Source organism: Pseudophryne corroboree, chromosome 7, assembly GCF_028390025.1.
Source record: "Pseudophryne corroboree isolate aPseCor3 chromosome 7, aPseCor3.hap2, whole genome shotgun sequence".
NCBI classification, from domain to species: Eukaryota; Metazoa; Chordata; class Amphibia; order Anura; family Myobatrachidae; genus Pseudophryne; species Pseudophryne corroboree.
The window spans coordinates 188,647,427-188,669,563 of record NC_086450.1 but is presented as its reverse complement, the minus strand read 5'-3'; the positions used below and the strand labels follow the sequence as shown (position 1 = coordinate 188,669,563).

General features: G+C 48.1%; 1 protein-coding gene across 2 annotated transcripts in view; it reads right to left on the bottom strand.

The window, feature by feature from the left end:
- Nucleotides 1–22,137, bottom strand: part of CFAP65 (cilia and flagella associated protein 65) — a 377,223-nt gene that overhangs the window by 7,721 nt on the left and 347,365 nt on the right. For both annotated transcript variants that reach the window (XM_063933883.1, XM_063933882.1), the window contains exons 30-31: nucleotides 9,905–10,039; nucleotides 8,327–8,611 (exon numbers count right to left, since the gene is read on the bottom strand). In XM_063933883.1, the coding sequence (XP_063789953.1) occupies nucleotides 8,327–8,611; nucleotides 9,905–10,039 (420 nt within the window). The remainder of the gene's footprint in view (nucleotides 1–8,326; nucleotides 8,612–9,904; nucleotides 10,040–22,137) is intronic.

Sequence of the window (22,137 nt, the reverse complement as noted above, 5' to 3'; positions counted from 1 at the left end):
TTGGAAGAAATTACGTGACAGTGTCAGCTCTGTATAAAAGACAGTGGTTGACATGAGACAGCCGGCTACTCAGCTTGTGCCTGTCCAGACGTCTCATAGGCCGTCAGGGGCTCTAAAGCGCCCGTTACCTCAGATGGCAGATATAGACACCGACACGGATACTGACTCCAGTGTCGACGGTGAAGAGACAATTGTGACTTCCAGTAGGGCCACACGTTACATGATTGAGGCAATGAAAAATGTTTTACACATTTCTGATAATACGAGTACCACCAAAAAGGGGTATTATGTTCGGTGAGGAAAAACTACCTGTAGTTTTCCTGAATCTGAGAAATTAAATGAGGTGTGTGATGATGCGTGGGTTTCCCCCGATAACAACTGATAATTTCTAAAATGTTATTGGCATTATATCCTTTCCCGCCAGAGGTTAGGGTGCGTTGGGAAACACCCCCTAGGGTGGATAAAGCGCTCACACGCTTGTAAGGGCTCTACCCTCTCCTGAGATGGCCGCCCTTAAGGATCCTGCTGATAGAAAGCAGGAGGGTATCCTAAAATGTATTTACACACATACTGGTGTTATACTGCGACCAGCAATCGCCTCAGCCTGGATGTGCAGTGCTGGGTTGGCGTGGTCGGATTCCCTGACTGAAAATATTGATACCCTAGATAGGGACAGTATATTTTTGCCTATAGAGCATTTAAAAGATGCATTTCTATATATGCGTGATGCACAGCGGAATATTTGCCGACTGGCATCAAGTCTAAGTGCGTTGTCCATTTCTACCAGTAGAGGGTTATGGACACGTCAGTGGTCAGGTGATGCGTATTCCAAACGGCATTTGGAAGTATTGCCTTATTAAGGGGAGGAGTTATTTGGGGTCGGTCTTTCAGACCTGGTGGCCACAGCAACAGCTGGGAAATCCACGTTTGTACCCCAGGTCGCCTCTCAACATGAGAAGACGCCGTATTATCAGGCGCAGTCTTTTCGTGGACAAGCGGGCAAAAGGTTCCTCATTTCTGCCCCGTGACAGAGGGAGAGGAAAAAGGCTGCAGAAATCAGCCAGTTCCCAGGAACAGAAACCATCTCCCGCCTCTGCCAAGCCCTCAGTATACGCTGGGGCTTTACAAGCAGAATCAGGCACGGTGGGGGGCCCGTCTCAATGAATTTCAGCGCGCAGTGGGCTCACTCGCAAGTAGACCCCTGGATCCTTCAGGTGATATCTCAGGGGTACAAATTAGAATTCGAGACGTCTCCCCCTCGCCGTTTCCTAAAGTCGGCTTTACCGATGTCTCCTTCTGACAGGGAGACAGTTTTGGAAGCCATTCACAAGCTGTATTCCCAGCAGGTGATAATCAAGATACCCCTCCTGCAACAGGGAACGGGGTATTATTCCACACTGTTGTGGTACCGAAGCCGGACGGCTCGGTGAGACCGATTCTAAATCTAAAATCTTTGAACACTTACATACAGAGGTTCAAATTCAAGATTGAGTCACTCAGAGCAGTGATTGCGAACCTGGAAGAAGGGGACTACATGATGTCTCGGGACATCAAGGATGCTTACCTTCATGTCAAAATTTACCCTTCTCACCAAGGGTACCTCAGGTTTAATGGTACAGAACTGTCACTATCAGTTCAGACGCTGCCGTATGGATGGTCCACGGCACCCCGGGTCTTTACCAAGGTAATGGCCGAAATGATGATATTCCTTCGAAGGAAGGGAATTTTAGTTATCCCTTACTTGGACAATTCCCTGATAAGGGTAAGATCCAGGGAACAGTTGGAGGTCGGTGTAGCACTATCTCAGGTAGTGTTGCGGCAGCACGATTGGATTCTCAATATTCCAAAATCGCAGCTGGTTCCGACGACTTGTCTTCTGTTCCTAGGGATGATCCTGGACACAGTCCAGAAAAAGGTGTTTCTCCCGGAGGAGAAAGCCAGGGAGTTATCCGAGCTAGTCAGGAACCTCCTAAAACCGAGCCAAGTCTCAGTGCATCAATGCACAAGGGTTCTGGGTAAAATGGTGGCTTCCTACGAAGCAATCCCATTCGGCAGATTCCACGCAAGAACTTTCCAGTGGGACCTGCTGGACAAATGGTCCGGGTCGCATCTTCAGATGCATCAGCGGATAACCCTGTCACCAAGGACAAGGGTGTCCCTCCTGTGGTGGTTGCAGAGTGCTCATCTTCTAGAGGGCAGCAGATTCGGCATTCAGGACTGGGTCCTGGTGACCACGGATGCCAGCCTGCGAGGCTGGGGAGCAGTCACACAGGGAAGGAATATCCAGGGCTTATGGTCAAGCCTGGAGACATCACTTCACATAAATATCCTGAAGCTAAGGGACATTTACAATGCTCTAAGCTTAGCAAGACCTCTGCTTCAAGGTCAGCCGGTGTTGATCCAGTCGGACAACATCACGGCAGTCACCCACGTAAACAGACAGGGTGGCACAAGAAGCAGGAGGGCAATGGCAGAAGCTGCAAGGATTCTTCGCTGGGCGGAAAATCATGTGATAGCACTGTCAGCAGTATTCATTCCGGGAGTGGACAACTGGGAAACAGACTTCCTCAGCACGACCTCCACCCGGGAGAGTGGGGACTTCACCCAGAAGTCTTCCACATGATTATAAACCGTTGGGAAAAACTCGACAGGTATTGCGCCAGGTCCAGGGACCCTCAGGCAATAGCTGTAGACGCTCTGGTAACACCGTGGGTGTACCAGTCAGGGTATGTGTTCCCTCCTCTGCCTCTCATACCCAAGGTACTGAGATTGATAAGATGGAGAGGAGTAAGCACTATATTCGTGGCTCCGGATTGGCCAAGAAGGACTTGGTAACCGGAACTTCAAGAGATGCTCACGGAGGATCCGTGGCCTCTACCTCTAAGAAGGGACCTGCTCCAGCAAGGACCCTGTCTGTTCCAAGACTTACCGCGGCTGCGTTTGACGGCATGGCTTTTGAACGCCGGATCCTGAAGGAAAAAAGGCATTCCGGATGAAGTCATCCCTATTCTGATCAAAGCCAGGAAGGATGTAACCGCAAAAACATTATCACCGCAATTGGCGAAAATATGTTGCGTGGTGCGAGGCCAGTAAGGCCCGACGGAGGAAATTCAACTGGGTCGATTCCTACATTTCCTGCAAACAGGAGTGTCTATGGGCCTGAAATTGGGGTCCATTAAGGTTCAAATTTCGGCCCTGTCAATTTTCTTCCAAAAAGAACTAGCTTCAGTCCCTGAAGTTCAGACGTTTGTAAAAGGGGTACTGCATATACAGCCTCCTTTTGTGCCTCCAGTGACACTTTGGGATCTCAATGTAGTTTTGGGTTCCAAAAGTCACATTGGTTTGAACCACTTAAATCTGTGGAGTTAAAATATCTCACATGGAAAGTGGTCATGCTGTTGGCCCTGGCCTGGGCCAGGCGCGTGTCAGAATTGGCGGCTTTATCCTGAAAAAGCCCTTATCTGATTTTCCATTCGGACAGGGCGGAATTGAGGACTCGTCCTCAGTTTCTCCCTAAGGTGGTTTCAGCGTTTCACCTGAACCAACCTATTTGTGGTGCCTGCGGCTACTAGGGACTTGGAGGACTCCAAGTTGCTAGACGTTGTCAGGGCCCTGAAAATATATGTTTCCAGGACGGCTGGAGTCAGGAAATCTGACTCGCTGTTTATCCTGTATGCACCCAACAAGCTGGGTGCTCCTGCTTCTAAGCAGACTATTGCTCGTTGGATTTGTAGTACAATTCAGCTTGCACATTCTGTGGCAGGCCTGCCACAGCCAAAAATCTGTAAATGCCCACTCCACAAGGAAGGTGGGCTCATCTTGGGCGGCTGCCCGAGGGGTCTCGGCTTTACAACTTTGCAGAGCAGCTACTTGGTCAGGAGCAAATACGTTTGTAAAATTCTACAAAATTGATATCCTGGCTGAGGAGGACCTGGAGTTCTCTCAATTGGTGCTGCAGAGTCATCCGCACTCTCCCGCCCGTTTGGGAGCTTTGGTATAATCCCCATGGTCCTTACGGAGTCCCCAGCATCCACTTAGGACGTTAGAGAAAATAAGAATTTACTTACCGATAATTCTATTTCTCGTAGTCCGTAGTGGATGCTGGGCGCCCATCCCAAGTGCGGATTGTCTGCAATACTGGTACATAGTTATTGTTACCAAAAAATCGGGTTATTGCTGTAGTCAGCCATCTTTTCTAGAGGCTCCTCTGTTATCATGCTGTTAACTGGGTTCAGATCACAAGTTGTACGGTGTGATTGGTGTGGCTGGTATGAGTCTTACCCGGGATTCAAAATCCTTCCTTATTGTGTACGCTCGTCCGGGCACAGTATCCTAACTGAGGCTTGGAGGAGGGTCATAGGGGGAGGAGCCAGTGCACACCAGATAGTCCTAAAGCTTTCTTTAGATGTGCCCAGTCTCCTGCGGAGCCGCTATCCCCATGGTCCTTACGGAGTCCCCAGCATCCACTACGGACTACGAGAAATAGAATTATTGGTAAGTAAATTCTTATTTTCAGCACAGGTGCTAGCAATCATACATTAAGAGAAAAGTCCAGGAGCAGAGCATTGTGTCCCTCCTGGAGAGGGTCATGTTGGGAGGTATGTATATATATATATATATATATATATATATATATATATATACACACAGTGTAGTATGAAACATTGAGTTACACAGACCTACCATACAAGAAACTCAATAATGAAAATAAGGTCCAGAACATTAGGAGTGTTTGTGATGTGATACATTAGTGCCACCTAGTGGTCAGTTACAGGAAAAGACATATTTGATTGTCCGCTCTCCTGTACCTTTTATTTCCCCACTAGCTATTGCTTTGATGAATTATGACACACTTTCAATTGTGTAGTTGATGAATGCACCTTAAAAAACTGCACAGAGGCTTAGTTTTCCACAACAGTCGCCCTGGCGGTGGTGATATCATTGCTAAGACCACTTCCAGAACATTCAGAGGATGTAGTGGAGACATTTTTTGCTACTACGCATGTGTCAGTAACACCGCACAAACATCCCGATTGTTTCCCTGCAGACTTGCAGTTGTTATTTCAGGTGCACTGGGAGAAGTGTACTGAAAATGTAGTGGGTGTTCCTGGGCAGTGACAGGGAGGTGGCTAAGGTCTTATGGGTGTGTTACAAAAGTGCTGCAGGCGTGGTGTTGAAAGTGACTACATACATAAATGCTTGACTAGCCACATAGGAGGCCACACCAGTGGACACACCAATTGTTATTATAGTGTGTACAGAAACGGACAGTGGGCGTCTCAGTCCTTGCACATCGGAAGCACAGATGTACACAAGGGAAGGACTGTGTAGCAGCATTGCATAAAGTTGCAGACAAGCGATTGTCAATAGGTGCATCTGCAGATGCTTCTGTGTCCACCTCTGAATCAGGCTCTATGTTCAGCTCTGAGGGTCAGTTTCCCAGATGGACATAAATGAAAGATTGTGCATAGAAAGACAACTGAAAAGCTTACCAGGAATAACTAAAGGATCTCAGCTTGTATAGCTGGGAGCAGGGAAGGAAAATGACAGGTGTGTACATCATTATAGATCAGGAGAAGTTTGAGAATAAGAGGCCAAGCAAAACACTGGAGGGGTTATTGAAGGAAGAATCACTTTACTGGAAGGGCAGTATGGGCTATGTGGTTCCCATCCTTCCCCCCTACCCCCAAGTCTCTTCCTGTACAAGCAGAAACCCAGGGGTCCATATCCACCCAGGGGTCCACGGGTCCAGGATCTGGTCGCCCCCACCTCAGAAATGGTTTATTGTTCACGAGGAAATCTGAATCATAGTGTCGTTATTCCTTGTGTGCTAACAGCAGTTCACAGCATGGAAAACTAATACAGTCACTTTCTGATCCTCTATAAACTGTACACACACAATTGTTTTAGGGGCACATCTGAATATTTGATTATATCAACAAAACATCCTCAGTGGCGTCCGGCAGGGCATTGTCCCTCCTGGCAGCAATTATGATTGCTTCCTGTTTATGGACATGCCTGTCCCTATGAAGTATTTTTGTCAGTGTAGGGTTTATGGGGGTAATTCAGAGTTGATCGCAGCAGCAAATTTGTTAGCAGTTGGGCAAAACCATGTGTACTGCAAGGGGGGGGGGGGGGGGGGAGGCAGATATAACATGTGCAGAGAGAGTTAGATTTGGGTGGGTTATTTTGTTTCTGTGCAGGGTACATACTGGCTGCTTTATTTTTACACTGCAATTTAGATTTCAGTTTTAACACACCCCACCCAAATCTAACTCTCTCTGCACATGTTTTATCTGTTCCCCCTGCACTGCACATGGTTTTGCCCAACTGCTAACAAATTTGCTGCTGCGATCAACTCTGAATTAGGCCCTATGACTGCTAATGTCACCAGATGCCAGGTTCAAAGAAACACAACACTGGGGCCGGATATTCTTTGCTTCTATATAAATTGTCTGATCTCCAGTTACTGATCCAGCAGCCTGTTTCCTTACCATTCCTCTCTGTGATCTTTAGCTCTTTTTTGAACCCTAAACATATGCAATATAGTCTACCTTTTGGGTTATTCTTGGTCCTTGCTGTGTCGGCAGCTGTCTTGCTGCAAACATGGGGCAGTCCAGCTGTGGGAGTCTCGCTGCAAAGTCTATCACCTCCTTACAACGTTCCCTAAAGAACTGGGCATTCATTAGAAACGGCTCCTGCCAGCGGACCAGTGAGCAGGCACTCTTAGTCATACCCCATTTCCATCTGTAGCACGGGTCGTAGCCGGGATCCTGACACGGCTGCGACCCATGCTACAGCCCCCTTTCCCACAGCGCTCACCAGGGCCGTCTTTTCGTATGGGCTCAATGGGCTCTTGCCCAAGGGCCCCAGGAGTATAAGGGCCCTAGGCTGATAGCTGAGGGTCCCCTCTTTCCAGGGGTACCAGATTTTTGAAAATCGGCCCTGGGGAACCGGAGATATCCGACTTGAAACCAGTGGTCCCCATCCAAGCCTGTTAATTGCTCTTCCCAGCCAGATATCTCAGGTTCTGTCTGAATTAGAGTTTTTCTGAGGGTATAATCCAAACGCTGTGACTCTCCCCTTTCAGTGATCACTGGCAGCTTGTCTCTACTATGCCCAGAATCAGAGATATTAGCCTTCAAGCAAATGGTCCCTGCTCCAGCTCCACACGCCTAATATGCAGTTTTAGATTTTCGTTGGTGAATTGCTCTGGCTCCTGAATTCTGAACCCCAAGTCCCCAGAACCTTCTGAAAGGTGGGACTCTCTAGTTTTTTATTCCATTTAAAGCTAAGAAATATATTTTCAGTAACTTGAGACATCTGCAGTCAAGCAAGCTGCCCTTCCACCAAAAAATAATAAATATTTAGCCCACTCCACTATCCACCCCTTCCCTACATATTAAACACCCCATAGCACCCTGAAAGTCATGTACCAGGGCCCCTTCGTTCAGCCCAATGCCCCCTTCTACAGTTTAGCCCCATCTGTGCAGTAAAGGCGATATTAGCAGAAATTACTGCTCCAGGTCCTACATGCTGAGCAGAAGATACAGCACCCCCTACCTCCCGCAGGACATCAAAGCTGACGCTGATAGCACCCCCCACCCCTACCTCTGAAGGATGGGTAGGGGGCCCAGCGCATTGCTGTGCCCAGGGGCCTACACTACTGTTAAGACGGCCCTGGCGCTCACCAACCAGGCATATTTTGCCGGGTTGGTGTCGCTGCTGCTGACGCAGCAGGGGCGGCACTGGGAGATCACATGATCTCCCAGCGCCGCCCTTCAATACACTGTGAACGGGAGCCGCGTCGCCTCGACATGGCTCCCGTTCACACTACACAGCTTACCGAGTTGAACATGTGTTCAACCCAGCAAGATACCCGGGTAGGATTCCCGGGAATTTGCCGGGGGGGCCGTTTCCACTAGGGAAAAACACGGGTAAATGCGCGACCCCGCGCATTTACCCGTGTTTTTAAAGGTAGTGGAAAAGGGGCATTACCCTCAGTCTGTGACGATGGGAAGGAGGGGTAGAATGGGGAACGACTTTGTAAGAGAATATTTGAAGGAACAGAACAGTTAGGATTCGGTTACAATTCAGTGAATTAGTACTGTGTCAGTGCTGTGTAGAAGACATTACAGATTTAAGACGTCTGAAGGGGACAATAGCAAAACTTGGTTAGTGCTGGAATCTAAGCAATAAAAGATCTAGTAATTTGTATAGCTGGATATTTAATTTGATGCTAGTGGTCTGTATTTGAAGAAGAAAACACACACTAATGTCCACAGATCCAAGGTCTATTACCTACATTGCCCCAACTATCTTTTACCTTTTAATCTTCTCTTTTATTTCCTCCTGTGGAAAAAGCAGATTTGTGGTTGCAGCCTTCTCATGTGCCACATCTGGCACAGGCTGAGACGCTGGTGACTTCTCCGTGTCCTCCTCCTCCTCTTCTGCTGCTGCTGGGGTCTGTATTGACTTTACACCTGAAATCTCAGGGACGGTGGTTGTATTTAGGCAGACATCCTGGCTGTGCAATTGGCTGAAGTAAGGGAGAGGGTCGTTCTGTATTTGCTCCAGCGCTTCATGAAACTGCTTGTCATCCAAGAGATTTCTATAAGAAGAATACTGTATACTTAATAGCCGCGAGCTTTACAGGGTCATAAACTAATAGTCCAGTGCACATTACAGTTTATTCTGTAACGCTAACATTGCCAAGCCCTTACTTTATGGGGGTAATTCAGAGTTGATCGCAGCAGCAAATTACAGGCCAATATACAGTCATTTTCTGATCCTTAATAAACTGTACACACACAATTGTTTTAGGGGCACATCTGAATATTTCATTATATCAACAAAACATCCTCAGTGGCGTCCGGCAGGGCATTTTACCTCCTGGCCAATCATGATGGCCCCCTGTTTATGGGCATGCCTGTCCCTATGAAGTCCTTTTGTCAGTGTAGGGTTTACGGGGGTAATTCAGAGTTGATCGCAGCAGCAAATTTGTTAGCAGTTGGGCAAAACCATGTGTACTGCAGGGGGGGCAGATATAACATGGGCAGAGAGAGTTAGATTTGGGTGGATTATATTGTTTCTGTGCAGGGTAAATACTGGCTGCTTTATTTTTACACTGCAATTTAGATTTCAGTTTGAATACACCACACCCAAATCTAACTCTGGCCCTCATTCCGAGTTGTTCGCTCGCTAAGCTGCTTTTAGCAGCCGTGCAAACGCTAAGCCGCCGACCTCTGGGAGTGTATCTTAGCTTAGCAGAAGTGCGAATAAAAGGATCGCAGAGCGGCTACAAAATAATTTTGTGCAGCTTCAGAGTAGCTCCAGACCTACTCCTAGCTTGCAATCACTGCAGACTATTTAGTTCCTATTCTGACGTCATGAACACGCCCTGCGTTTGGCCAGCCACGCCTGCGTTTTTATCTGGCACGCCTGCGTTTTTTCACTCACTCCCTGAAAACGGTCAGTTGACACCCAGAAACACCCACTTTCTGTCAATAACTCTGCGGTCAGCAGTGCGACTGAAAAGGTTCGCTAGACCTTGTTCGTTCGTTGTACATCGTTCGTTGTAAGAGTACGACGCGCATGCGCATTGCGCCGCATACGAAAGCGCAGAACTGCCGTTTTTTTGCCTGATCGCTGCGCTGCGAACGAAAGCAGCTAGCGATCAACTTGGAATGACCACCTATATCTGCAACATTGGTTTTAGCCCTGTACAGAAATACACTAATGATTTAATATTAGACATGGGTTAAGAAAAAGAACTCTCTCTCTCACAAATCAATATTAAAAGGAGTAATTAGATGACACAAGAGGTGGTGGTCTGGGAACTTTGTATGTGGCACAGGTTGCAATAAAGAAGTATATATAGTGAAAGTACCATGTGTCACATTACCTGATTACTCCTGCCATTATGTCTGTTGTCATTTCCTGTTGTGCCCTAGTAGGTCTTACTGGGTACCTATCTGGCTCTCCAGTCTCAGGTTGGAGGGTGACAGGAGCAGGTTTCTCCACTTTCTTTCTGGGTAGTCTGTAAAGGAAACAACTAAAATGAGTCCATGCATAGATACAGCATTCATACTGAGGCCTGAACTGTACGGAAACTACAGTGGGCATAATAAATATAGAGACAGGGGGTTATTTACTGACACTAGATGATTTGGAGTCAGATTAAATCTCCCTATGCACAGATGCATACAGCGAATGTGCAGAGGAAAATCACATTTTTGTCTGTTGGAACTTGGCCGAATCTGTTTTTCCCTGAAATGGGCGGCGACAATATGCACGAAACCGCCCTAACTTGTGGGAGTGTTGTGCGAGTGTCATGGGCATATATATGTAAAGCTCCGATGCACGCGCCAAAAATAATGATACGGAATGTGATCGCATGGTGAGGGGTCGCATGGTTGGTGCGCATGCGCGGACCCTACGGACATGGCCGCTGTGTGCGAACGCGGAGGCTGCGTCCATCCCTGAACAAGGCCCATAGTGTGTACACACTGGAAAATAAAACAAATTTGTGGTAACAATGTGTCGTTATCGGCAAATTCGTTTAAAATGTAATCTGGCCTGGATTTCACTTTTTGGCTCTCCGACAAGTCCCATTCATATAACATTAGATCAATAGCAGTTTATGTGGACTGAAATAAGGAAATTGTGGTAAGAGGATGACACAGGGGCCTGGTTATCATGGATGTAATTCTGCCACACTAGGCCTAGGCTTCTATGGTCAGTACAGAAATCTGAACCTGCTGAATGTACTGATAGACTGACAGCAGCGAGAGAAAGATCAAGGAGAATGAACACCGTTATAGAAAGGAAATCACACACCATAAATTAACTGCTCAGCCCATTGTACTGTACACAGAGCCATTTCAGATGGACGCCTCTGTTACAGAGAAATACACAGTGTGTAACCCTAAAATTAGGGACTGTTATGTATTTATTGCTTACACGTGGAGTCACAATAGATGCTATACTGCAATTATTGATTTGAATATGCATGAGAACTCGGCTGAACGAGCATACAGGTCCTACTTCCATACATTATGCTGTTTTGAAGCAAAGAAACACAAATAATGAAACAGAATATTAGCAACACAGTGGTTTATGGTACAATATTCATGTATTTTGCAGCCAATTTTTTTTTTTTTTTTTTAATTACTCAATAAGCAAAACACCACTGAATCCACACTAGTACCGCACAAGCAATGCAACTACTGGACATCATCACAAATTAGTAATTACGTTCGCACACCAGGTTTCATGACTTCACTACCATATAGACATGCATAAGATGAAATCCTAGAACTGCAACCTCCTTGGGCTATGTGTCACGACATACACCAAGGTCTTCTTTGTGGTATAGTGTCACAGAACATATGTGTTATCAGAGTCTTATTGTCTAATATTCAGTCTGTCCTGCTCACAAGACACAAGTACAGATTGTTTACACTGGCTGCATAGAAATGACAAAGGTCATGTAAGTTTATGAAAACACTTCTTTCCGTCTGCAGACTCTTCCAGGATGTTGGATATAGCTATTAGCATAGAGGGAATATTGTGTAAAGCGGTCAAAGCCAATAAGGTGTATAGACAGTGTTTGTGACTACAGCTCGCATGCACTGGTGGTTTTATGGGATGCAGTCATTATACCAGTTGTCAAGATCCCGGGGGTTCTGGAGACCGACACCGGAATCCCGACAGCCGGTGAAATACCAACGCCCGGAATCCCAATAAATGTCAGGCATTCCCACTCAGTTGGTGGTTCCAGGCCACCAACCGAGTGGGAAGAGAACCTGTGGTGAGCGAATTGAGCCACCTGGCCTGATGCGTGGCGAGTGCAGTGAGCCACCAGACCCGATGCGTGGCGAGCGCAGCGAGACCACAAGGGAATTAGTCGCCGGGATTCCGGCAGACGGGATGCCACCGTCGGTATACTGACAGCCGGCGTCCGGTAAAAAAAATATATTGAACCTGGTTTTACATTAGGCATTGTGGTACTGATGTTCTGTGTCTGACTGTGAAATGCTCCTGAAAGGTGAATTTCCTGCAAATCATTCCTTGTAAAACTGCCTCTTTTCCACCATATACATACAGAACTTTCCATATCAGCAAAGGTGACAAGGTAACAACGCTTAACGGGGGTCATTCCGAGTTGTTCGCTCATTGACGATTTTCGCAACGGAGCGATTAAGGAAAAAATGCGCATGCGCATGGTACGCAGTGTGCATGCGGTTTTTTAGCACAAAACTTTGTAGATTTACTCACGTCCGAATGAAGAATTTTCATCGTTGAAGTGATCGGAGTGTGATTGCCAGGAAGTGGGTGTTTCTGGGCGGAAACTGACCGTTTTCTGGGAGTGTGCGGAAAAACGCAGGCGTGCCAGGATAAAACGCGGGAGTGTCTGGAGAAACGGGGGAGTGGTTGGCCGAACGCAGGGCGTGTTTGTGACGTCAAACCAGGAACGAAACGGCCTGAGCTGATCGCAATCTGTGAGTAGGTCTGGAGCTACTCAGAAACTGCTAAGAATTTTCTATTCGCAATTCTGCTAATCTTTCGTTTGCTATTCTGCTAAGCTAAGATACAGTCCCAGAGGGCGGCGGCCTAGCGTGTGCAATGCTGCTAAAATCTGCTAGCGAGCGAACAACTCGGAATGACCCCCAACATGTCAGCAAGTAACTCTATACTCATATATGTACAGAGAGCACAGGTGCCTACACACAACTAGGCTCTATCACAATAGGCCTCACTTAGATTGGATTGACAGAATATGACTGCAAGATTGTGGATGTGTGTATATTGAGTGCGCAGGTTTCAAAATCAGACAGCTCTCTAAGGGGCGTCAGTGACTTGTGTCCACAAGGGGCCACAAATTCTAAACTCCGCTCTAGACCAGAGTAATCTCATAGGAAACACAATGACTCCAGCATCTAATCCAGGCAATCCCAACCTCGGTCCTCTAGGCACACTAACAGTCCAGGTTTTAGCGATATCCATGCTTGAGCACATGTAACTTAAATTAGCACCTCAGTTATTTTGATTTAACCACCTGTGCTGAAGCCTGGGTATCACTAAAACCTGCACTGTTAGTGTGCCTTGAGGACCAAGATTGGGAATGCCTGATCTAATCCATACCAATCACAGAACCCACCCATCTACCAAACTACTCCCATTGAATGGTTCAAACTACTGCACCATTACAGATACCACTGTCTTCCGGGACTAAAATTCAAACATTTCCCATTAAAACACAATTGTGCAAGTGTGTGTTTGTACTGAGGTTTGCCATATTTTGCAGTTTATATAATTTACTATGTCAGATTTATTAGATTTCGGTTGTATTTTGTGGGTAGAAATTGTTCAATAAAAAAATAAGATTTTACTTACCGGTAAATCTATTTCTCGTAGTCCGTAGAGGATGCTGGGACTCCGTAAGGACCATGGGGAATAGATGGGCTCCGCAGGAGATAGGGCACTTTAAGAAAGCTTTGGATTCTGGGTGTGCACTGGCTCCTCCCTCTATGCCCCTCCTCCAGACCTCAGTTAGGGAAACTGTGCCCAGAGGAGATGGACAGTACGAGGAAGGATTTTTGAAAATCTAAGGGCGAGATTCATACCAGCCACACCAATCACACCGTATAACTTAAGATAAACTTACCCAGTTAACAGTATGAACAACAACATAGCCACGGTATCACCGAAAACTATAACATAACCCTTATGTAAGCAATAACTATATACAAGTCATGCAGAAGAAGTCCGCACTTGGGACGGGCGCCCAGCATCCTCTACGGACTACGAGAAATAGATTTACCGGTAAGTAAAATCGTATTTTCTCTAATGTCCTTGAGGATGCTGGGACTCCGTAAGGACCATGGGGATTATACCAAAGCTCCCAAACGGGTGGGAGAGTGCGGATGACTCTGCAGCACCGATTGAGCAAACAGGAGGTCCTCCTCAGCCAGGGTATCAAACCTATAGAACTTTGCAAAGGTGTTTGTCCCCGACCAAGTAGCTGCTCGGCACAACTGTAATGCCGAGACCCCTCGGGCAGCCGCCCAAGAAGAGCCCACTTTCCTAGTGGAGTGGGCCTTAACCGATTTCGGTAACTGCAATCCTGCCGTAGAATGCGCCTGCTGAATCGTGTTACAGATCCAGCGAGCAATAGTCTGCTTTAAAGCAGGGGCGCCAACCTTGTTGGCCGCATACAGAACAAACAAAGCTTCAGTCTTCCTGATCCGAGCCGTTCTGGTCACATAAATCTTCAAAGCCCTGACTACATCCAGGGACTCGGAATCCTCCAAGTCCCTTGTAGCCACAGGCACGACAATAGGTTGGTTCACATGAAAAGAAGAGACCACTTTTGGCAGAAAGTGAGGATGAGTCCTCAACTCTGCACTATCCACATGAAAAACCAAGTATGGGCTTTTATGCGATAAAGCCGCCAATTCTGAAACACGTGTCGCCGAAGCTAACGCCAACAACATGACCACTTTCCACGTGAGGTATTTCAACTCCACAGTTTTAAGTGGTTCAAACCAAGGTGACTTGAGGAAACGTAACACCACGTTAAGATCCCAAGGCGCCACCGGAGGCACAAAGGGAGGCTGAATATGCAGCACCCCCTTCACAAAAGTCTGTACCTCAGGAAGAGAGGCTAATTCTCTTTGAAAGAAAATGGATAAGGCCGAAATCTGGACCTTTATGGACCCTAATTTTAGGCCCAAGGTCACTCCTGTTTGAAGGAAGTGAAGTAGACGGCCCAAATGGAACTCCTCCGTAGGAGCAGCTCTGGACTCACACCAAGAAACATATTTCCGCCATATACGGTGATAATGTTTCAACGTCACGTCTTTCCTAGCTTTGATCAGGGTAGGAATGACTTCCTCCGGAATTCCTTTTTCCGCTAGGATCCGGCGTTCAACCGCCATGCCGTCAAACGCAGCCGCGGTAAGTCTTGGAACAGACAGGGCCCCTGCTGCAGCAGGTCCTGTCTGAGCGGCATAGACCATGGGTCCTCTGACAACATTTCTTGAAGTTCCGGGTACCAAGCTCTTCTTGGCCAATCTGGAACAATGAGGATTGTTCTGACCCTGCTTATTCTTACAATTCTCAACACCTTGGGTATGAGAGGAAGAGGAGGAAACACATAGACCGATCTGAACACCCAAGGTGTCACCAGAGCGTCTACCGCTACCGCCTGAGGGTACCTTGACCTGGCGCAATACCGCTTTAGCTTTTTGTTGAGACGGGATGCCATCATGTCTATTTGAGGCAGGCCCCACCGATCCGCGATCTGTGCAAAGACTTCTTGATGAAGTCCCCACTCCCCCGGATGCAGGTCGTGCCTGCTGAGGAAGTCCGCCTCCCAGTTGTCCACCCCCGGGATGAACACCGCTGACAGCGCGCTTACATGGCCTTCCGCCCAGCGTTGAATCCTGGTCGCTTCTGCCATGGCCACTCTGCTCCTTGTTCCGCCTTGGCGGTTTATATGAGCCACTGCCGTGACATTGTCTGACTGAATCAGAACCGGTCTTCTCCGAAGTAAGTTCTCCGCTTGACGCAGGGCGTTGTATATGGCCCTCAACTCCAGGACGTTGATGTGGAGACAAGTCTCCAGGCTTGACCAGAGACCTTGGAAATTTCTTCCCAGTGCCACTGCTCCCCAGCCTCGGAGGCTTGCGTCCGTGGTCACCAGGACCCAGTCCTGAATGCCGAACCTGCGACCCTCTAGAAGGTGAGCACTGTTCAGCCACCACAGGAGAGAAACCCTGGTCCCGGGAGACAGGGTTATCCTTTGATGCATTTGTAAATGGGACCCGGACCACTTGTCCAAGAGGTCCCATTGAAAAGTCCTCGCATGGAATCTGCCGAAAGGGATGGCCTCGTATGAAGCCACCATCTTCCCCAGGACCCGCGTGCACTGATGCACTGAAACCTTCTTTGGTTTCAATAGGTTCCTGACCATGGTCATGAGTTCCTGAACCTTTTCGATCGGAAGAAAAACCTTTTTCTGGTCTGTGTCTAGGATCAGGCCCAGAAAGGTCAGACGCGTTGTAGGAACTAGCTGGGACTTCGGTATATTGAGAATCCAGCCGTGTAGCTGCAACGTCTTCATGGACAGAGACACGCTGTCCAGCAACTTCTCCCGAGATCTCGCCTTTATTAGGAGATCGTCCAAGTATGGGATAATTGTGACCCCCTGCCTGCGCAGGAGCACCATCATTTCCGCCATTACCTTGGTGAAAACCCTCGGGGCCGTGGAAAGCCCAAACGGCAACGTCTGAAATTGGTAGTGACAGTCCTGCACTGCAAATCTCAGGAACGCCTGATGGGGGGGGGTGGGGGGGGGGGAATATTGGAACATGAAGGTATGCATCCTTTATGTCCAGGGACACCATCCAATCCCCCCCCTCCAGGCTGGCGATGACCGCCCGGAGTGATTCCATTTTGAACTTGAACCTTTTCAAGTACAAGTCCAGAGATTTCAGGTTTAAAATGGGCCTGACCGAACCGTCCGGTCGGGACCACAAACAGGGTTGAATAATATCCCTCTCCCTGCTGGAGATGAGGAACTGTGACAATCACCTGTTGAACATACAATTTTTGGATTGCTGTCAACACTGACTCCCTCTCTGACGGGGAAGTCGGCAGAGCCGATTTGAAAAACCGGCGAGGAGGCAAGTCTTCGAATTCTAGCCTGTATCCCTGAGCAACAATCTCTACTGCCCAGGGATCCACCTGCGATTGAACCCAGACGTGGCTGAAAAACCGAAGACGAGCCCCCACCAGATCTGCCTCCCCCCGGGAAGCCCCAGCGTCATGCGGTGGACTTTGCAGACGCAGGGGAGGACTTCTGCTCTTGGGAACTAGCTGTGTACAGCTTCTTTCCCCTGCCTTTTCCTCTGGTAACAAAGGACGATCCCCGCACCTTCTTGTTTTTATTGGATCGAAAGAACTGCATTTGATAATGAGGTGCCTTCTTAGTATGCTGCGGGGGGACATAAGGTAAGAAATTTGACTTACCAGCCGTAGCCGTAGAGACAAGGTCCGAGAGGCCGTCTCCAAACAACTCCTCCCCCTTGTACGGCAAGGACTCCATGTGCCGCTTAAAATCGGCATCTCCCGTCCACTGCCGGGTCCACAGGAGTCGCCTAGCAGAAATAGACATAGCATTTATTCTGGAGCTTAATAAACAAATGTCTCTCTGAGCATCTCTCATACACAAGGCAGCATCTCTGATATGCTCTATGGTCATTTGAATGGCATCCCTATCTAAGGTGTCAATCTCCGCAGATAAGGAATCTGCCCATGCCACAACCGCAATACAAACCCAGGCCGACGCCATAGCCGGTCTAGCAATAGTACCGGAGTGAGTGTAAATGTGGTTCAAGGTAATTTCCTGCCTGCGATCAGCCGGTTCCTTGAGGGAAGCCGTATCCTGAGAAGGCAGTGCCACCTTTTTGGACAAGCGTGTCAGCGCCTTGTCCACTTTTGGTGAAGATTCCCAGCGTATCCTATCAGTTTGTGGAAAAGGATACGCCATAAGAATCCTTTTGGGAACTTGTGGTCTCCTATCTGGAGAGTCCCAAGCCTTTTCGCACAATTCACTTAATTCAAATGACGATGGAAAAGTGACTTCAGGCTTTTTCTCTTTATACATGTGTACCCTCGTGTCAAGGACAGGGGGTTCCTCAGTAATATGCAAAACCTCTTTAATGGCCATAATCATGTACCGAATACCTTTTGCCACCTTCGGCTGTAATTTTGCATCTTCATAGTCGACACTAGAGTCAGAATCCGTGTCGGTATCTGTGTCATCGATCTGGGATATGGTGCGCTTCTGAGACCCCGACGGGCCTTGTGCCACAGGGACAGGCATGGACTGGGTACCTGACTGATCCCTAGCTTCTGCCTTGTCTAACCTTTTATGCAATAGATTGACATTTGCATTCAAGACATTCAGCATATCAACCCATTCCGGTGTCGGTGTTGCCGACGGCGACCTGACATTCAAACACTCCCCCTCCACAGTAAGCGAGCCTTCCTCGTCAAACATGTCGACACATGCGTACCGACACACTTCACACACACAGGGAACCCCTTTTCTGAAGACAGTATCCCTGTCAAGGCCCTTTGGAGAGACAGAGAGAGAGTATGCCAGCACACACCCCAGCGCAATAACCCTGGAGACCAACACAAAATGTTTTTCCCCAGCAGCGCTGTGTAATATGTAAACCGCCAATTATGTGCCCCCCCCCCCCTCTCTTTTAAGCACCCTTTCACCGTGTGTAAGCAGGGGAGAGTCCGGGGAGCTTCCTCTCTCAGCAGTGCTGTGGAGAGAAAATGGCGCTGGTGAGTGCTGAGGGAGAAGCCCCGCCCCCTTGGCGGCGGGCTTCTGTCCCGCTCAAACTTAGTAAAATATGGTGGGGGCTCTTTTATATACATCTACAGAGCCCACCTGTACATGTATATAGTCTTTTTGCCATGCAGAGGTTTATATTGCTGCCCAGGGCGCCCCCCCCTGCGCCCTGCACCCTTACAGTGACCGGAGTGTGTGAGGTGTATGGGAGCAATGACGCACAGCTGCAGTGCTGTGCGTTACCTCAGTGAAGCTGATGGCTTCTGCCGCCTGAGACGTCTTCTGACTTCTGTACTTCTGGCTCTGTGAGAAGAACGGCGGCGCGGCTCCGGGGGTGGACGCCCAGTAAGAACCTGCGTTCACCCCTTCTGGAGCTAATGGTGTCCAGTAGCCGAGGAAGCAGAGCCTATCTTTGACAAGAAGGTCTGCTCCTCTCTCCTCAGTCCCTCGATGCAGGGAGCCTGTTGCCAGCAGTGCTCCCTGTGAAAAAATAAGAATTTACTTACCGGTAATTCTATTTCTCGTAGTCCGTAGTGGATGCTGGGACTCCGTAAGGACCATGGGGAATAGCGGCTCCGCAGGAGACTGGGCACAACTATAAAGAAAGCTTTAGACTACTGGTGTGCACTGGCTCCTCCCACTATGACCCTCCTCCAGACTTCAGTTAGGATACTGTGCCCAAAAAGAAGTAATCTGTACACAGCGCCAATAGTAAAATGCAGCCTTGGTGCACCTATAAGTGACTCCTCACATGTCACAAGAATAACCAAATAGAAAACAATGTGGTACACCAAATGGCGCTAATTACAGAATGTTCACACACAAAATGAATGAATTCCTTACATCAAAGAAAGAATATATATTAAGACGGAGTTCATCTGTTCCAATCCAGTCACGGGATTTATTCAGGTGCCAAAGCCAACAGTTGATATTATGCTTTAGGTTTCCAGCATATAAACCACTATTGTGGGTTTGAGACATGGGGCCACACATCCACGCAGTTACCCTCCCAGATCTAGATGGGGAAGCAGGTCAGAGCTCCGGACACACTGAACCGCAGTAACAGGAAGTTGTATCGGCCAAAGATCGTCCTAAATTCTGTCAGTCACCACGCCTGAAGCTTTTCGGACCTTGGTCCTTCATCAGAGGCATGATGCCTCTGTGGCCCCATGTGGTTTATATGCTGTTTTATCTCTGTTGTTTGTGAGTGCTTTTTTATTAAAATAATCTTCTTTCAAATTGCTTGGCAATACTTGCACTATGTCCTTTTGTCTCTGGGATATTTAAAAGGTTTCCATTCACCGTGGTTGTGAGAAAAATATGCTGGAAACCTAAAGCATAATATCAACTGTTGGCTTTGGCACCTGAATAAATCCCGTGACTGGATTGGAACAGATGAACTCCGTCTTAATATATATTCTTTCTTTGATGTAAGGAATTCATTCATTTTGTGTGTGAACATTCTGTAATTAGCGCCATTTGGTGTACCACATTGTTTTCTATTAGGATACTGTGCCCGGAAGAGCTGACACAATAAGGAAGGATTTTGAATCCCGGGTAAGACTCATACCAGCCACACCAATCACACCGTATAACTCGTGATACAATACCCAGTTAACAGTATGATAACAACTGAGCCTCTCAACAGATGGCTCAACAATAACCCTTTAGTTAAGCAATAACTATATACAAGTATTCCAGACAATCCGCACTTGGGATGGGCGCCCAGCATCCACTACGGACTACGAGAAATAGAATTACCGGTGAGTAAATTCTTATTTTCTCTAACGTCCTAAGTGGATGCTGGGACTCCGTAAGGACCATGGGGATTATACCAAAGCTCCCAAACGGGCGGGAGAGTGCGGATGACTCTGCAGCACCGAATGGGCAAACTCTAGGTCCTCCTCAGCCAGGGTGTCAAACTTGTAGAATTTAGCAAACGTGTTTGACCCTGACCAAGTAGCTGCTCGGCAAAGTTGAAGAGCCGAGACCCCTTGGGCAGCCGCCCAAGAAGAGCCCACCTTCCTCGTGGAATGGGCTTTCACTGATTCAGGATGCGGCAGTCCAGCCGCAGAATGTGCAAGCTGAATCGTGCTACAGATCCAGCGAGCAATAGTCTGCTTTGAAGCAGGTGCACCCAACTTGTTGGGCGCATACAGGATAAAGAGCGAGTCAGTCTTCCTGACTCCAGCTGTCCTGGAAACATAGATTTTCAGGGCCCTGACTACGTCCAACAACTTGGAAGCCTCCAAGTCATTTGTAGCCGCAGGCACCACGATAGGTTGGTTCAGATGAAAAGCTGATACCACTTTAGGGAGAAACTGGGGACGAGTCCTCAATTCTGCCCTATCCATATGGAAAATCAGATAAGGGCTTTTACATGACAAAGCCGCCAATTCTGATACACGCCTGGCCGAAGCCAAGGCCAACAACATGACCACTTTCCACGTGAGATACTTCAATTCCACGGTTTTAAGTGGCTCAAACCAATGTGACTTTAGGAAATCCAACACCACGTTGAGATCCCAAGGTGCCACAGGAGGCACAAAAGGGGGCTGAATATGCAGCACTCCCTTAACAAAAGTTTGAACTTCAGGTAGTGAAGCCAGTTCTTTCTGGAAGAAAATCGATAGAGCCGAAATCTGGACCTTAATGGAACCCAATTTTAGGCCCATAGTCACCCCTGACTGTAGGAAGTGCAGGAAACAGCCTAGCTGAAATTCCTCCGTTGGGGCCTTCCTGGCCTCACACCACGCAACATATTTCCGCCATATGCGGTGATAATGGTTTGCGGTTACTTCTTTCCTAGCTTTAATCAGCGTAGGAATGACTTCCTCCGGAATGCCCTTTTCCTTCAGGATCCGGTGTTCAACCGCCATGTCGTCAAACGCAGCCGCGGTAAGTCTTGGAACAGACAGGGCCCCTGCTGCAGCAGGTCCTGTCTGAGCGGCATAGACCATGGGTCCTCTGACAACATTTCTTGAAGTTCCGGGTACCAAGCTCTTCTTGGCCAATCCGGAACAATGAGTATTGTTCTTACTCCTCTTCTCCTTATTATCCTCAGTACCTTTGGTATGAGAGGAAGAGGAGGGAACACATAAACCGACCGGTACACCCACGGTGTCACTAGAGCGTCCACAGCTATCGCCTGCGGGTCTCTCGACCTGGCGCAATATCTTTCTAGCTTTTTGTTTAGGCGGGACGCCATCATGTCCACCTGTGGCTTTTCCCAACGGTTTACAATCAGTTGGAAGACTTCTGGATGAAGTCCCCACTCTCCCGGGTGGAAGTCGTGCCTGCTGAGGAAGTCTGCTTCCCAGTTGTCCACTCCCGGAATGAACACTGCTGACAGTGCTAACACGTGATTTTCCGCCCATCGGAGAATCCTTGTGGCTTCTGCCATTGCCGTCCTGCTTCTCGTGCCGCCCTGTCGGTTTACATGGGCGACCGCCGTGATGTTGTCTGACTGGATCAGTACCGGCTGGTTTTGAAGCAGGGGTTTTGCCTGACTTAGGGCACTGTAAATGGCCCTCAGTTCCAGAATATTTATGTGCAGGGAAGTCTCCTGACTTGACCATAGTCCTTGGAAGTTTCTTCCCTGTGTGACTGCCCCCCAGCCTCGAAGGCTGGCATCCGTGGTCACCAGGACCCAGTCCTGTATGCCGAATCTGCGGCCCTCTTGAAGATGAGCACTCTGCAGCCACCACAGCAGAGACACCCTTGTCCTTGGAGACAGGGTTATCAGCCGATGCATCTGAAGATGC